At 34.7% G+C, this 19108-nt stretch overlaps 1 protein-coding gene across 1 annotated transcript in view; it reads left to right on the top strand.

Annotated features, from left to right (window-relative positions):
- LOC109100006 (glutamate receptor ionotropic, NMDA 2C-like) overlaps positions 1-19108 on the top strand; it is a 39175-nt gene that overhangs the window by 2777 nt on the left and 17290 nt on the right. Inside the window, exons 2-4 of the mRNA XM_042735804.1 lie at positions 6194-6632; positions 12031-12626; positions 16258-16372. Coding sequence (XP_042591738.1) covers positions 6210-6632; positions 12031-12626; positions 16258-16372 — 1134 coding nt within the window. The 5' untranslated portion in view covers positions 6194-6209. The remainder of the gene's footprint in view (positions 1-6193; positions 6633-12030; positions 12627-16257; positions 16373-19108) is intronic.

The raw sequence follows: 19108 nt of genomic DNA, 5'->3' as shown, positions 1-19108 counted from the left end.
CGCTGTATGGCCAGTTGTCACTGTAAACAAGTGATTTATGCAGTTTCGGTGTAGATTATAATTAGCTTTATATGTGACAAATTTGAGTTTTGGGCTGGCAAATTCACTGCTTCTTTCAAAATACCTCATTATGTTTTTGTGTGCTTGTGTTTGAGCTGTGGTTGCTCACACAGTGGTTAAAGCAGCTAGAAACATCTGGACAGTTCCAAAAAAATCTGGATTCCTTCATAAAATTTGTGGCCAAAGCTTAAAAGGAAAACTTACCAAGATCCCCCTCTTCTTCTGTGTGATTGAAGACCAATACAATAGCAAGTGGCTCGTGTCCCACATTACAGAAAGCAGACAGATCCCTCTTTGAAAGCCACGTTGAGACTATGAATTAGCTTTGTGCGAGTTAACATCACTCAAGTGAGAATGTGTTTGGGATTGTTGCTATAAATAGTTGCGAGAGTGTAACTCCAAATGTAATTCAGCTTTAAACTTGCTAACACTGATTCCCATTTGTGGCTCATTTTACCTTATTTTATCACATACGTCGACAGAACACACAAGATGTTAATTCAGTGCCAATATAACACACCATCTGGATGATGTGTATGACAGTCCATGTATGTTGTACAGCTTTTTGATTGTCATTTTTGATACTCACAGATATCAGTCGTAACCACAAATGTGTCCAATTCAGCAAATGTCTAGTTTGTATTTGGAGCGAAGCCCAATCTACAACCATTATAAGTTGTGCCGAATGGGACGTCTAATTCTATATTTTTGTGCTTTACCAGATGAGACCAGAATTATAATTTTTTTCTTCAGTTATTTGAATATTTTAAATAGATATGTTTTGTTGTTAGGGTTAGGAAATATTACTGTAACTGTTATTATTTCTGCTTTTTTCTCCAACCAAATATTTTTTATGCCCATACATGCCCAACTGCTAAATTCCTGTTCAGCTTATGGTCTAAACTGAATGGCGGATGTGAGGGTTGTAGTTGTAGAAGTAAAATGTATTAAAAGCCAATGTGCTTTAATCAGCTTCACCTATCAGATACCGCTTGGACATCTGGCACCCACAGCTGGTGTTTTACTTTGAAAATATTTCTATCTGCGATTATCTACATGGAAGGTGCAGATTAAATTTTGCGACGAGTCGTGTTTATGTGTAATGCTGTGAATCCAGAGAAGTGCCTTACAGTAACACAGACACCCCTGTGCAGTTAGCACAGACCTACATGATCACTATCATGAGAAATATACTCTCTATTTCACAAATGAAATTGTACTCAAGTACATTTTTACATGTACTCAAGTGCTTCAAATAGAAGACCAATCCTGTCCAATGATGGCATAAAATAGAATGAATGGCAGCTGTTTTTGCCTGACATTGATGAACCCTTTCATTTTCGTTCTTTTGTTGTTTTGTTTGAAATAAGAGCACATGCTCTAGCTGTGTGATGTGATTGTCCATAGGATCTATGGTCAAACACATATCAAAGTGTCCATTTTTAAAGAGATCTGAGGACTTGAAAAGGACATGGGAAGATCACATCAACAGCAGATCTAACAGACTGAAAACGGGAGTGTGAATATATTATCGTGCAGCAGCCTGACTGTGTGTGTGTTCCATTTGCTGTCATCAAAGCAAGGCTGCAGGTGTCTCACTGCTGTTCACAGTGTCATGTGCAGTAGTAGGCCAGTGAACACACACTCTGAAAACATCCAATATAGGGGTGTTTCTTCATCTATTGGCACTTGTGTCCCAGGGGTTCATTATTATTGAAACTAACAGTTTTCAAGTTTTCTTTTCTGTTATATGAGGGTCACATGCAAAGTGTTTTGGAAACTTTTCACCAGGCATTCATCGTTTATTTTTGCTGCCTTCCAAATGCCTAAACTGGGACCTAGATTTTCTGTTTGTATCTTTAAAAAAATGAAAATTCATTATAAAAATATTAATTATTACAAAAAAGTCACTTAATCATAAATTATTTCCACATTTATTGTATGAAAATTATTTGTATTATACACAAATGAATGTCCAAGTTGTGATTTTTACCCCTAATTAGTATTTTTCCTTTTGTCTTCCCAGAGTTTGTGTACTTTTGTTACAAAGAGGACAGAAGTGTTTGTGAAGAGCATGCTTTAGATTAAATGTATTTTTATTTTAGTATCATTGAGATATATATAGTATTATAGTTTGTATTATTATTAGAATTAGCTGATTTTGTAAGATGAAAATTTTATTTTAAAATTTTTCATTTCAATTTAATTGTAAAAGTATAGTTTTAGTTATTTGGCTTTTGAAATTTTTCATTTTTTTTTTAAATATGTCTATATAGTTTTATCAATTTTGCACTGTAGTTATTTTAGTACATCAAGTTAAATTTTAGCTATATAATAAAAATTATATAGACAAACTGCCTTTTTATTTTATTTCAGTTAATGTTTTCATTTAATGAAAATTGTTTTTTCATTTTTAGTTTTTATGAAAGCAACGAAAAAAGGTAAATGGAGGCAATTGTACAAAGAATTTATTTATTGTGCGTCATTTTCAGTCAAGCTGTAATTTTGTCAACCCTAGTGAAAAAGAAAAATACTGAAAACAAATATATTAACAATTTATTTCATACTAAGTTTACTACAAATACATTTACATTAATAAATGAATTCCCATAATAAAATACCCTGCAATTGTACTTTTGTTATACCTAAAGTCTGCTAAATTGGAAAAACTAATTTTGTGCTTAAAGCACTTTAAATGTGCAGAAGTAGTGCTGAGGTCCAATTAAAGATATACTAAGTGTATTTGACTGTGCTAAAGTGGAACCATTGCAGGTATACTTCAGGTACTCTTTAAATATCTTGCATTTAAAGACCAATGTTATCCAAAGATCATACAATCAGCACCAATAGTGACATTAAAACACATTAAGATATATGCATTGTGCACATGTAGTACTCCAAATAAAGTTTAGTGTTTATATAATTAAGTCTTGAGCAATATTCCAGTAAATTTTACATTTACATTTAGTCATTTTGCATAAGTAAATATGTAAATAGAATTGAACTACTGTATACTTAGTATGAAATAAATTTATTTTAAATATATTACTTTTTTACTAGGGAAATTATATAATTATTCAGGAAAAGTAATATGTTTAGCCAATTTTACTCCATGTTTAAAATGTTATTTACAACACAGAATGCTACTGCTGTTAATCACATTCACAATACATTGTTTGAGATGTGCTGGAAAAGGCACCGTGGTGGAAATGGACACTGCTGGACATAGTTAGTAGACAAAGTTAATGAGAGCGTGCAAAGTGTGTTTTAAAACACTCCACAGGACCAGAAGTGCCTAGTTGAAGAGACACCCCTAGATGTATATTTTTCAAATGAAAGATGCTCTTTTTTTTCACTCCTCTCTGTCGTGTTCCCTAGAAACTCGCCCAGCTGTTGCTATGTTAACTCCACTGCTCGGCTAAGTGTGAGGATTTCGTTGAGTTACGTGCATACAAATATGCTCATTGATGCTTTGCCAGTATTGAGTGGAGTTTGAACAGTGTCTTTCTAATGAGGATTAAAAAAAATAAAAAATAAAACCGACAGAGAGAGCAAAAAAAAAGAGAGAGGACAGAGACCATGACGGCTTTAACTCTCTGGCAAGTCTTTTGTTTGGTTTTGTTGCTTTTGCAGTTGGAAAGCATATCTTCTTTCTTACTTCACCATCTGTCTTCCACTTGTGCAGAAAGTACTTGTGATCCCGCATTGGGTGAGGAGCGTTGCTAATTAATAAAATATGAAAACAGTTCAATAAAAAGCAACATATATAAATAGCAAAACTATAAATAACAACCATAATATATCCTAAATGTTGTAATTAGGTTTATTAGAAGCCAGATGTATTCATGGGAGCATTTTAAGGAACATGATAGCCATCACAATGTGACGGTTGCATTTATCATGCATAGTAATTACAGTCCATGGTCCAACAGCTAGCTCTGATAGTTTAATAGGCTGCGGTGTCATAGTCGTAAGATGCTGGCATGGATGGATGGGCCTAACCTTTAAGATTCTAATTCAAGTGCATTTCATCAGATTCTGATTTAGTTTGCTGTTGAAAAGAAAGTCCTCGCTCTGTTTTATGAGCCATCTTTATTTGTATGCACTGTAACACACTTAGAAGTGTAGCTGTAGCCTTATGGTTAAAGTTCAGCTCTGACAGTGCAAAGGTTCCTGTTTCATTTCCAAGTAGCTGCGACCCAAAAACCGTAGAGTTATTGAGATCACTATCATGCCAGATACCAGTAATGCACTTGACATGAGGTCGCTCCAAGGGGCCTGTCCTTGAAATTAATAGACTTTAAGGTTTATATGGTCACTTGTAAGATCAAGACAAGCAACGTATGCCTTAGACCTGTGCACTATATAGATATCTGTGGTTCACAAACTGGCAGTGGTATGAATTGGAATCATTAAACAAGCATTCATCAGTCACCAAAGGTGAGCTTTCGATGGCCCACACCATCTGCGGGTTGAGAGATCAGGGACCGGCCCCTGTGAAGTGTTGAGAGCTGAGTTTAGATGTGATTCCCTGCTGGATTCTTTGTAAACCTCCCACTCAGTCTGCTAATGGCCTGTTGTGTCACAAAGGCACATGCACACTGTGACCAGAACACATGCAATCTGAGATTATGAGTGACAGAAATAGACATTCAGACCACGTGAATGATTTGGATTACTATATATTTAAGCACATTTGTACATTTATTTATGTACAATGTCATATCGTGTGTCTGTCGATTGTCTTCAGTAAGATACATTCAAATTAAATTATATTTTTATTTTAAAATTAGGGCAAGTATTTAATCAAAATCATCTCAGTTTATTTTTAGTTACTGTGTTTATGCATTAATTTCCTTTTTTAACAGCTGTTAAAATATCGTTTTGTTTGTGTAATTTGAGCATTTTTGTGTAGATGACACTTGAGGCATGTTATATATGTGTGTATATAAATAACACTAGACAGAGATTTTTTCAGCAGTGCTTTTTATTTGTGTCACTCAGGCTTCTCTCTTGTTCACAACAATGCAACGCTGTGTCCTATTTTCATCTCATCACATCTGCACACAGAAATCAATATTGCTAAATAAACACTGCTGCTTGTCGCTCATTTGCAAGTCTCCCCTGATAAAAATGTTAACGTAATGTAAATCTACACTACGGTTAAAATTTTGGGCCCGATGAGTTTTTTAATTTTAATAATGTTAATAAAAGCAGTCTCTTAAACTCAAGGCTGCATTTATTTGATAAAAAAAAATAGATTAAAAGCAGTAATATTGTGAAATATTTTAATATTTTAAGATAACTGTCTTCTGTTTCAATACATTTTAAAGGGGATATAACACACACAGTTTAGCCTAATCTTATATTCATTTTGAGTATAGAGTAGTGTTGCATCCTTCTTATTGCCTCTTGCTCTCGTTCTGGTTGACGTGTGCCCAATGCAAGGATTTCTGCCCTTCATGATGTCATGAAGGGCCATGCTCGAAAAAACTTTATGAAACTTATAGGAGCCCAGAAGGAGTGTATTTGACACAGAATTACTTATGTCCAAATCATTTTTGAAACTTTTGAAACTGGCCATGTTTAGTATGAGAATCCAACTCTTTAATAGTGTAAAAAACTCTGAATGCATGAAATAGCATTAGACCCATCCCCCCCCCCCCCAAAACATATAATATATTCCTGTGATGCAAAGCTAAACTTTGGTGTCATATGATCCTTCAGAAATCATTCTAACATGCTTATTTGGATTTGTTAAAAATACATGTGCCAGTATATATTTTTTAAAGAAACCACGATACTTCTCTTTTCAGGATTCCTTTAATAGAAAGTTCAAAACTAACACAAAGTCTGTTTTTCTCAAACTGTATTAAAATGCATCAAAATTTCAGTCACATCTCAGTGCTTATCTTCAATAATTAAACAACTGTTAAATTAAATCTACATGAATTTTCCAAGAATTTTATGGACCACTTTATGGTTTTAAGTAACCAATTTGCAGTAAAAAAAAATCTTTGGAAAACCTGTAAATTATAGTAACTCGGAGAGAGCACATATCTGACATTTTTTCTAATCTGACAAACAAGTAACAATTCTGAAATAATGTGTTTGTTCTTTCTCTCTCTTTTAGGCTTTAGGAGGCTGAAATGGCCACTCCTCAAGGGTGTTGGGGTCCCTCTCTTCAACTCCTCCTGTTCTTTCATCTGTTACTCAATGTAGTGCCTCCCTGCCAGGGACGTCCATTCTTCGGCCCTCCTACGGTCAACGTGGCTGTGGTTTTCAGTGGTTTGGCCCACCACAGTGAGATCAAGGGCCGACTGAGTCCAGAAAACTTCCTAGACATGCCCCTGGAAGTGAACCCCATCACCGTGCTGGTGAATGACACTAACCCCAGAGCTTTACTCACACGTCTCTGTCAGACTATGGCAGCAGAGAGCCTCCACGGAGTGGTGTTTGAAGATGACGTGGACTCAGAAGCTGTGGCACAAATCTTAGACTTTATCTCCTCTCAGACGTCCATCCCCATCATAGGCATCAGTGGAGGTTCTGCAGTAGTCATCCCACATAAAGTAAGTGTTTGAAAGGTGGAAGATCTTAGGGATCTGTCAGCTTAAAGAAAGAAGGTTTAATAAATAATGGGAATTTCCTGAGATCACAATGCATTCAACACTTAAGTTACTACAAAAGGATTGTCCTTGCAACTAGGTTGAGAACCTTTGGATCACCTAAAAAAAGTTTTATTTTTTGTTATTATATTTAACTAAATACAGATTTTTTTTTTATTGGGTCACATTCATGAAACACGCAGATCAAATTTCTGTACAAATGATTCACAAAGCGTTCATAAATATAACGCATACATAAAATGATCATTGAATTAAATGTGACGGAAATTGTGATTGTGAATTGTGAAAAATTGTTCAAATGATTCTCTTTGTAACAAACACATTTCTATGTAAAAGTTTTTGTACATAAATTGTTGAATTTTGACACTTTACAAAAATTTTATGATTTCCACCGAAATATGCAGAAAATAATTTGCAGAATATTTTCGGACAGGTTACACTCAAAATTCGAATGATTTACACTGAAATGTGTTTGTTACACAGGAAATAATTTGTCAAACCTTTTTGTTCATAAATGTCACATATAGTCAAATGCATTAATTGTGCATACAAAACATTTCACAAATGATTTAAACAGAAATTGGCTTGTGTTTCATGCATGACTTTCAATGTGTGTTCCAGAATAACACTTAAGGTTCGTAAACATTACCCAATCATCTATGTACATATACAGAAAAAAATGTATTAGAGTTATGGTTATACAACAGTTAAATGACAAACCATATATACATTAAAGCATGAAAGAAAAACATCATATATGTATTTGAAATATCAAATCGAGATTTAATCATGGGTATCTGTGAAATCATTTCAGGAACGCTGTTCTCAGAGCTCTTATTAGACACCGCGAGTCTAAAATAACTGCTGTGAGGTCGAGAACCGTTAGTATGTGCATGTGGTTTGTGTGTGTATTTTTCAGCAAGCCCCCAGCAATGATATGTTATTGAACAGCTGCGTGGAAAAGTGATTCTGTGAAGTGTGAAAATCAATAGGTGTTATGATGTATAACTAGCACCCAGCAGTTGTCTCCCATTTTCTTCTGATTACTGAGGTGTGGAAACTTCTGAATAACATAAAATTACAGCTGTTTAATGCACTGTTTTAAGGCAACTGCGTATAAGACTTTTTCATGACAGTAATTTTACATACAACGTGCGTATTGAGGGCGTTTTGTGTACATTTATTGAGTGTCTGGTGGCAGCTTAAACTGTGAATGAAGTAAAAACTCAGTCTTATCTACAGTATTATTGGAAAGAAAGAAACACAAAGCAATCTGAACAATCACATAAATGTCTTTGTTTTTGCTTTCGAGAGACTTTCATTATTCCATCTCAGCAGCCCACAGTAGAAAACAGCCATACAAGATTGAAACAACATGAGGTTGAGAAAACTATGACAGAATGTTCATTTTTGGCTTAATTAATCATTTAATTTGAACAATTATTAATAAAGGCACATATAGTTGTGTCGCTTTATGACTATTAGTCCACGCTGTGTGGATTTTGCAGCATCTGATAACTGAAATCCACAATGCACTGAAAAGTGCACTTTTTAGACAGTAAAACAATCATTACGCATGCAGACTGGCAAAAGATGTATATCTTTAAATGAGAAACACAATAGCCCTTGATTTAATGGGACAGATGAGTATCTTCAGTACTAACTAGAGAGCAGAGGACTCCTTCTTGCCCAGCTGTCATTTTTCAAATGCCTTTCAGACTCGCACGATGTGCAGAAAAATGTTGATAAGATGTATGAAGTGGAACAGAAAGCCAAAAATATGCATTTGTCAGATAATGTGTTAGAACTAGATTAAAATGAAGCATTCTGGCTTGATATAATTTTTCAAGAGTTTAACCATACAGCGTGAAATATAAAGATCCTGAATAATTTGCCAAATCTTTTGATTTTTAATAAAGAGCACTGAGGAAAAAACCTAAACTGAAACTGTTGCTTCTTCCATATTTATCATTTCCAGTTGGACATATTTTGGACAGAACTCTAAAAAAAGAATAGAAAATTAATTAATTCTGACTTTAATATCAATCAGATTAGAAAAGCTGCCACAAAGAAATCGTAGCATAAAACTGTGAACCATATTTCATGGCACTCTGAACAACCACACTTCCAGATTATGGATTAGGCATTTAATCTCCTTTGAGAAATGCATGCATATCATATCACATAAATTTGATGCGATTATACAATTCCTGTTGTATAGGCATGTGATGGGCGGAGTCAGGGACATGCGGCAACCTGTTCTACTTTATTCGAAATCTGGTTGTTCTAAAGCAAGACAAACCAATGCACAGTATATTGCACATGTAAATCCCATGCAATTGAATAAGCTGTTCCTGATTATTTTTTCTAGCATGAGGGATTGGACTGGAGGTCACAAACATCTGGTATGGGATTTCTCATGAGATCCCAGTAGCATGAGGCACCATGTGTCAGTGACCAAGTGCCTTCCAAATAAATAAAGTGAGCTTAAAATATCACCTTTCAGGGCAGAGCTTCCCTTGTTGGTGAGTGCCAGCTCCAGCCTGAACATGGCCTGAAATTTAAGTAGCATTAAATAATATTTCTATATATTTTAATATAATTTAATAACTCCTTCTCTCTTAGGATTTGACCCAAAAATGAAAATTGTCATCATTTACTCACCATCATGTCACTCCAAACCTGTTTGAGTTACTTTATTCTGCAGAACACAAAACAAGATATTTTGAAGAATGTTTTGGTTTGGTTTGATTGAACTTTCATTGTATAGACAAAAAATATTGAAATTAAGTCAAACAATTTTGGAAAGACTTGAGGATGAGTAAATCATCATTTTAATTTTTGGGTGTGAACTAAAAGCTCATGGGATAAATTTCATGCGCAAAGTGCACATGTAATGCCTATTACCGAAGACCTGAAGGGATCATGCCATTTTACTGCTTGAGTGCAAGTTTTTTCCCAGACATAAAACACGTTTTTACTACTATGGCATGACTTCGAAATGGTCTTGTCAAGGCTTGTGAGTGCTAATCGCAGGAGAGCTGAGTCTGGGTGATTGCATAAGTTCTTAAAGAAAGAAATCTGGCAGAGAAGGAGGACCGGTGAGTCCCAGAGCACCTGACATTCACAAGCCCTCTCTCTCTCCAAGAGGTAGCCTACTTTAACCACAGAAGTTATTTGAAGGACAACGGATCAGTCTGTCAGGAAAGAGGAAAGCTCTAGTCAGGAGGAGTCTTGGGAGAATGTCTCTCGGCTCCTGACACTCCCAGACCTCCACACCCATTTTTCTCACTTTGGAACTTAATTGGACACCACCTCCTCCGGTACCTTTGAGTCATCTCATGCTGTGCGGTGGAAGTAAATGCGGTTGGCAGTGTAGGGCATTAGGACACTTGCTTATTTGAAGTTAACTAAGTGCAAGTGAAATTAAAACAGCACTTAATAGATCACTATTTTTTACATGCACAAGTGTGGCTTGATAATGACAAAGTGTGATGATTCACACATTTGTATATGCAAATATAGTTGTGCATATTTTTTTCAAAGAGCACATAACACTGGCATAATATTGAACAGCTGCTTGAATAAATGAGTATTAGGTGTCAAGTGTAAATCCATTCAATGGGATTACAGTAAGAGGAATAATGGTTGAAAGTCAGGCAATAAATCAAGTCTGCTATACGTGTGGCTGTGGTACAGATAGGATCAATAGTCTAGTGAATTGTCTTTGCGTAGTAAATCCAATTCTCGTATCTTATATGTTGGAATGCGTTCAAGGTTAATGTTGCTCCTTAATATGTTATTTCAATGATATGAGAAAGTATCATGTACCATGATTAAGTTACTATGGATCCCCTGAATGTGTTCAGCAACCTGTAAAACTGAAATGCAGAAAATTATCGGGCTGTGTGAGTTAAGGTTGCCATCAGAAGCTCATTCATTGGCAATTTAAAACATACTTTCCCTTCAAAAGTTTGGGGTCGGTAGAATTTTTTAAAAATGGTTTTGAAAAAAGTTCTATGCTCACCAAGGCTGCATTTATTTGATCAAAAAATAACAAAAACGGTCAAATTTGATATTATTACAATTTAAAAACACATTATGCTTTAAAAAAATCATTCTAATGTGATGATTTGGTACTCTAGAAACATTTCATAATATCGGTGTTAAAAAAAATTGTGCTGCTTAATATTTTTGTGGAAACCAAGAAACATTCTCATCAGGATTCTTGATCAACAGAAAGTTTGAAATAAATTTAGCATTTATTTAAAAACAAAAATTTTGCTAACATTAGAATTTTCTAACTTAATTTTTTTTTTTTTTTTGTAATAATTTATATTCAAAAAATCTTATTACTGACCCCAAACTTTTGATTGGTGAAGTACAAACTCTACGTAAGTGCATTTGACCATATTTGAAATGCAGTGTTGTGGAAGCTTCTTTAAATCTGTAGCTTTTGTAGCTATATTAAAATTGCTGTAAGCAATACATAATTTAAAGTTGCTAACTCCATTAACTTTATTTAATGAGATATATTTAAAATATATAACTATAATTATATTTTGTAAATATTATATATGATATCTAATTTCTAAATCCATCAGAGTAGTATTTCGCTGTCTCAAATCTAAACTGACTGAATCAGTTTAAAAATTGACAATTTTAAAAAGTCCTCTCTATGTACAGTAGTTTTGGAAAGTCTGAACAATTGCAGGAAATTCCATTTGCTTTGCAGTTACTTCATAATCAATCACTGAAAGGAATCAAATGTTCAAACAGATAGACAATGTTTTAAAAGAACCCATTTTTTTTTTCTGTAAAGCATTAAGCATGGCTGCCCATTGCTCTGGGTGTGTGTTCATGGTGTGTGTGTTTGTTCACTAATCACTGCTGAGTGTGTGTGTGCACTTTTGATTGGTTAAATGCAAAGCACAAATTCCAAGTATGGGACACCATACTTGGCAACACGTCCTTTCCCTTGTTGCTTCTCTTATGTACATCACAACACAACTATTAAAACATTAGTTATTGAAAAGGTTTCACTTTGAAAACAATTGCACATTGAGGCTAGTTAGTACTGTTGCTTCTCTTATGTACTTCACAACATTACTTTTAAATGATCAATCACAGTACTGTATATATTTCTAGTTTAAGATTTGACCTTATTTATCTATCATTAGAATTACATGTCTCAAGGTTTATTCCTTGTAGGCTAATGATTGCATATATAAAACATTGTAGTGTCCTTAACAAATTTATGGTATCCATATGTACTTGATAAAGCTATAAACATTCATCAGCAAATGCAGAATTGAATGTATCTCCTATCTTGATTCTACAGGCTGAAGGCTCTACCTTTCTCCAGATGGGAGCTTCTATAGAGCAGCAGATAAATGCGATGTTCAAAGTAATGGAGGAGTACAACTGGGGTAACTTTATAGTGATCACCAGCTTGTATCCCGGCTACGAGACCTTCGTGGACTACATCCGCTCCTTCACAGACACCAGCTACTTCCTATGGGAGCTGCAGGATGTGCTGAGCTTTGAGATGTCTGTGGGGGCCAATGACATCCGCACACGAAGACTACTACAGCAGGTGGATTCGCAGGTATATCTAGTGTACTGTTCCCACGAGGAGGCACAGTACTTGTTCAGGATGGCCTCTGATGTGGGGCTTCTGGGGCCCGGATACATCTGGGTCATCCCCAGTCTGGCTGTGGGGAACCCTGAAGTGTCCCCCCCTGACAGTTTCCCAGTGGGCGTCATCAGTATTATCACAGACCGCTGGAGGAAAACACTACGCCAGAGGGTTCGGGAAGGAGTCGCAGTCATAGTAAAAGGGGTGCACAGCTTTCATAAGAACAAAGGATCCATTCCCGAGGGTCACAGTGACTGCAATAGTCCTGTCAAATCATACGCCAACAATTCTCTCTTCAGGTAAGACTTTTCGGTTTCTAAGTAAAGGTATTACAACCTATGTTTTCCCTTAAATTTTAGTTTGCTTAGTTTTAAAAAGAGAACTTATTATGGAAAGAATGTACTTCAAATATTCTTTAAAAGAATATATTTAAGTGAAAATGGAATGGAACGCTTTTGGACACTTAATTGCATGTTAATTGCAATTAAATGTATTTTATGTGTAAAATTTATATTTTCTCTATTGAAGATGTATTTAATGTTGTGTTCTGGTCATTTGGACCCAGAGTGGATTTTCTTTTTTCCTGAAAATGTAAATGTTATTGGATTGGATTGGACTATATGTTACTATGGACTATAACATGTATATATATGTTAATGGATTGGACTAAATCTTACGGTAACATTTTAGTATAGGGACCAATTCTCACTAATAACTAGTTGCTTATTAGCATGCCTATTATTAACATATTGACTGTTTATTAGTACTTATAAAGCACATATTCTGCATGGCCATATTCTACATCCCTAATCCTACCCAGTACCTAAACTTAACAACTACCTTACTAACTATTAAGCAATGAATTAGGAGTTTACTAAGACAAAAGTCGTAGTAATGGTCTGTTAATAGCTAGAATTGGACCTTAAAATAAAGTGTGACCAAACACAGGATAAACCCCCCAAAATTATATTTTTTATATATTTTTTGGAACCCCCCACACACACACACACACACACTTTCTTATACTTGAGGTGGTTCCAGTCAAAAACTATGGAAGCATATGGGTAGCAAAATTCATTTTGAAATGTAAATCATTTTGCTGCATTTGGCTCAGAATGCATTTTGAAATTCATGCTGCATTTTGCTACAATTATCACGTAGTATCACAATGAAAATGTAATCTCAAGTGTCCTACTCATAAGTCTAAATGCATTTAAGAAAAATGGCATTTAAATGATAAAAAACACACATTAATTCCTTATATCAATTTGGGTAATACAACTTATGTAAATGAAAAACACATTTTAATGCTTTATATTAAAACTAGTGTGGAAAATGGCAAATGTAAATTATATAAATGAATTTTCATTTTGCACTAAATGTTGCACATATGGTAAGGGGAAATTTTAATTTAAATACAGAAATACATTGCCATTTTACATATTGCATTGTCATTTTGCATATTACATTTCAGAATGAATTTTGCTACCCATATGCTTTCAGAAAAAAACATCTGGCCTACAAAAATAAATTTCTTTTTATGCTAAATCTTTGCCAAATAGTGGATTCAACCTTTTTATCAATTATAAATTTTTTTTCTTTTTTACTCTGACTTGAGCATATGCACCTATGTTTTTGAGTGAACGCTGGCAAAAGTATTTACAAATAATGCTTTTTTCATTTAAAAACGGAGGTGCATAAGCTCAGAAATCAATCATAAAAAGAAATACAAAACCTATGCTAATAGAAAGAAAACAAGTTGACATAATAATTAAATTAAAGATTTGGTGAAAATGTGGCATACAAGACCGTTTTTGACTGGGAACAGCAAATTAGGTAAAGGATTTTTCAGCACAGTATAAGGGTTAAATATCTTTGTAATGATCATGTTGCAGTTTAGTACATTTAAAATGCACAGTACTCAATTTAAATGTAATGCCCACACATCTAAATAAGTGCACTTCTTTAAAGCATGACAATAGATTATTGAAACATAATGATTTTAAATGTTCTTTAGAGTAAAAATTTTAATCTGACATTATACTGTTTTTAAAATCTTACTTAAATGTGTTTAAAAACCAAGTTATGAAAGCATAATCATCATTAACATCATGTCCTGGAAAAAAAAAAGTATATTAGAGATCTCCCTGTGGAATATCTGGAGTACTCTGACTTCCAGTAATGTTTTATGAAGCTGTCATATATTTAGTCCTCCCTTGGCCAGCATTGCCCTATTTATTTTTTATTTATTTTTTATTTTATTTTTGTCAAACGTGTTGATCACATCAAATTCAACAGGAAAGAGTGGGCGGCAAATTTACAAATCCTCAAAATCCTGACATTTTTAATTCTCACAGCTTAGTTTGCCTCTGGAGATTTCATCATAAACAGCTTTCCAGACAAAACATTGTGTTCTTGCGCTTTTTCTTGCTGTCTTCTTCTGTTGTAATGAGACTGGGAGATTCTCCAGATTTCCTTGTTAAGCCTGCCATTCACCTGGGAGTCACCGTCCTCATTAAATAGTGTTCCAGTTGCCTCTCCGAGCTTTCTGTGATCAAGCGTATCAGAGACACATGAGTGACTGGGTCCTCCATCCAGAATGTTCTCAGGCTTTGGTGTTGTTCAGGTGTCTGCCCATCTCTCTATAGCATAAAAAGAAACGTCTGTCAGAAGACAGTTAAGAAATCTTTAAAGAACTGGCTTTGAGACAGGACATGGTCCATTTCAAACATGTGACTGGTTGGGCAGTATCAAAGGATTCTTCAGGTGGCAAGACAGAAAATATTCTCTTGGAAAAACGTTTTATCAGTAGGATGGTCTGAGATGAAATGGTAAGATGGGTAGAAGAGTAAATGAAAATGACATATTTTACTCACCTTCATGTTATTTCATGTATCTTCACATGGTTCTTTTCAATACAATGAAAAAAGGCCCAAGAAAGTAAGTCAGTGAGAACTGAATCATTGAATGAATCAGTCTTTTCAATGATTTGCTCTCAAATCAAAGTTCAGCTCAATGACTTGATCAAATCTCAGCATTTATTAAATTTAAAGCTTATAAAAAGTCAAGATTATCAGTAAATATGCATGCATTGTTAGATCATATGGCTTCAGACGTTTTGGAGTATGGCATACAAATTATTGGACTACTTTTATGGTGTTTTTTGTTTTGTTTTATCATTTTCATATTGATTAACTTTGCACTGCCATTATATGAAAAAACTGTGTGAATTGATGTTTTTTCTATAGACATTGTTATTCTCATTTTAAATGTCAAGAGGGTGAATAAATGGTGTCAAAATGTTTGTGGTTAAAGTAATTTACATTCATATTTACTGCATATTTGTCCAGTATAAAACATTCTCTGGCATCAGTGAGATTAAATAGTTCTTTATGAGCTTTGTTGTTTACATAATAAATCTCAAAGTGGATAAGATGGATATAGAGCTCTGTATTTGAACTCCTGTAAGATTTTTTTGTTGTTGTTGATAGTTGTTAGTCATGTCATGATTTTAGCCATTATGAATTATCAATGTCTGAATAATGCTTACTGCAGCTGCACTTTGCATCAGTAAAATTGAATGACATTGTTTAATCCTTCCTCATGTTCTGCTCCACCCATAGCTGGTCCTATAAGTGAACAATTCGTTTAGGAAAAATGTTCAGGTCTATGAGACAAAGAGGATTAAAAGAGAGAGAATGAATACTGTAAATGCATTAGTGTCTGTACGCTCTGATTTATATTCATTTGACTTAGTGGAAGAAAAAAATTTATAGGCTTGTATTTGAAATGTCCTCCTTTCTCTGCCTAATAGCCTTCTGTCTCATTTCAGAGATGGATAAAATCCAGGCAATTGTACAATCGCTTAAAATTCAAATCTACATTTTTTTTTTGGTCTACTAATTTAAAGCTGCTAAATTTGATCTGCAGGCATATGCTAAATGTCTCATGGGAGCATAAGGACCTCTCCTTCAACGCTGATGGCTATCTCACCAATCCTTCCATGGTGATCATTGCTTTGGATCGAGAGAGACACTGGGACAAGGTAAGTCTTGTATAAGTAACAATAATAATGTTGAAACACTTCAAGGAACACACAGCTGGAGATACAGCACCCCCAGTTGCATGCCCTAAAGTCTTTTATTTCATCTTTATAGAAGTAAGTGGTTGGAAGGCATATCTCTCTATTTCTGGAACACCTATTAGAGTAACACTACAGGTAATATAATGACTAACAAATCACAAATAACTACAAGATTATGGTTTTGAATGCCAGGGAATACAAACATTTTTCATTGATACAAAAAAATTTTCAACAAACACAAAAATAAAATTTTATAAAAATCACTGTTGAAAAGTTTTGTTGCTGCTTAATATGTTTGTGAAATTAGGAACCATAATTTGTTGCTGCTTAATATGTTTGTGAAATTAGGATTCAGAATTCTTTGAATGTAAGTTTCAAAAGAACAGCATTTATTTGAAATAGAATCTTGTGAATGGTAGTGTATCACAGTTTCCACAATAATAAAAATGTTTCTTGAACACAAAATCAGTATATTAGAATGATTTCTGAAGGATCATGTTACACTGAAGACTGGAGCTGAAAATTCAGCTTTGCCATCACAGATATAAATTAAATTTTAAATCATATTAGAACAGAAAACAGTTATTCGAAATAGTAATAATATTTCACAATATTACTGTTATTTTGGTGAGCCTTGTTCCAGAGACTTGTTTCAAAAATATTGTCATTCTAATTCTAATTGTCATTCTAATATTGTCATTCTTCTTTGCCTCTAATTATAAAATACTGACAGCTATTTCTCTAATATGTTGGACAATTGCAATAACTTTTAGCTTTTACTGATCACAGATTTTCACATTAATACAACAAGAATCATAAAAGCCAGCTTCACATGTTCCTCCAACGCTAGAGATTTATTACCATCCACACCAGGTCATGATGCAATTACACTTGGCTCTCTGAAACAGTCCTTTATTCCTCACATGGCCAACCCTCCAGCACTTTGGCCTCTGTGATAGGGACATGTGTAGGCCGTCTGGCAATGTGTGAACACCACCTGACTACAAAAAGAGATTAGGGGAATAAATAGAGATCAAACTGACATCCGGTCATCACACTCTCCTCTAGGTGGATTAGAGGATACGAATATTAGAGGATATGTTGTCTTCTAAGACTGAAATAAATATTACTGCGTAAATGCGCTCAGATTCTCAGTCCTGTTAATGGCAAGTAGGCTAGATGGCAACTATATTTAAACTAAGTAACCTCATTTTTAGAATAGGTTTATGAACCTTTTCTGTAAATTTAATTTAGATTCTCTTTTCCTTTTCCATTTGCACCACTATTACATGTGGCATTTCAACAATTCAGTTTAACCAGCTACTGAATGTGGTGCAATTTAAATTAAATATTTGAATGAGGTAACTGTCATTCTTTTTAGCTCAAACAAGCCTCTTTCTATGTAAATTAGGCTCATTACACATTGTGCCTTCTTCACAAAAATCATAGCTTTTTCCACAGCTGAATTAACATTGCACTGTTAGCGGACATAGTATATGTGGGAATTTAACTCAAAAGAGATGTTTAAGTACATTTTCTTTTGATCATGACAACAGTAATTCATCAAATGACAATAAAACTGTTATAACTGGGCATATATCCAGCCACATGTTGTCAAAAAATAAAATCTGCGCTTTTAAAGAGCTGAATTAGGCATCTGGATCGCATTGGTGGAGTGATGCTGTGCAAGCACAGTATGCTAGAGTCTGCTCTACTAGGGTTCAGCACAGATTTTGCAGGTGTGTTTGCTAATTTGCATAATTCCTTTAGTAAATTAAGCATAAATGCAGATAGTGTGTGCAAATAAACTTTGCAATTAGTGAGAGTAATTCATACTCATGTTAACAAGTGCAGGACAAGTAGAGTTACATGTGAAGGAGCTGCAAAGAGATTTGATAGATTTCTTTTCAATTCAGTATTTAGTTTGAACTATCTTCTCTGGCCTTCACAGCTCACCTGACCCCCTTCTGTGTGACATAACAGTTTATCTATATCTGGTCACCTTGCTCTGTAGCCCCTCTCATGCTCCCATTGACACTCTCTGCACCGCCTCACTTTCCCATGCTGTGCACACCCTGCTCATGTTGTGTGCTGAAATCATTAGTGAGATGAATCATTGCTTCCCTATTTTAAAGTACAGGCATACTGACAGCACCGAGACTTTGCTTCTCTGCTGGTACCATGATAGTATCTCCAAGACAGACAAAGCTCAAATGACGTAGATCAATCTGTGGAAAATGCTGGTTTTAAAAATGTCCTTGTACATCTGTGTCATTAATGCACAATTCTGAAGGAAATGTAAGAACAGTGGCTTCGCTTGATGTCCAATGCAAAGCATCTGGGTCCTTAAGTGGCAGCCTGAAACAGTATGAAGCTTGTTTGTTGTGCAAAAGTAAACAAAAACAATGCCATCTTTTGAGAATTCTGCCTAATTTGCCTTGCTTCTGACAAATATGCAGTGCTTGATGGGACGCTCTGCCTTTGACATCAACAACAAGCATATGGGAAGTATTGTAATGCTATTTTCTACTTGTATTAAAAGGTATTAAGGTAATTTTGCAGTTTAACTACACAATTAAAAGGCTAGTTGCATTTTATGTTTGCATTGAATGTTTTTTACTTCCCACTGTCTACCAGGAGTTGGAAATTGGCAAAAATATCACATAATTTATTTTAAGAAAAAAGGAAGGAGCACGA

The sequence above is a fragment of the Cyprinus carpio genome, chromosome B12 (assembly GCF_018340385.1).
Source record: "Cyprinus carpio isolate SPL01 chromosome B12, ASM1834038v1, whole genome shotgun sequence".
NCBI classification, from domain to species: domain Eukaryota; kingdom Metazoa; phylum Chordata; class Actinopteri; order Cypriniformes; family Cyprinidae; genus Cyprinus; species Cyprinus carpio.
Note: the sequence above shows the minus strand (reverse complement) of the source record. Positions and strands in the feature narration are given on the sequence as shown.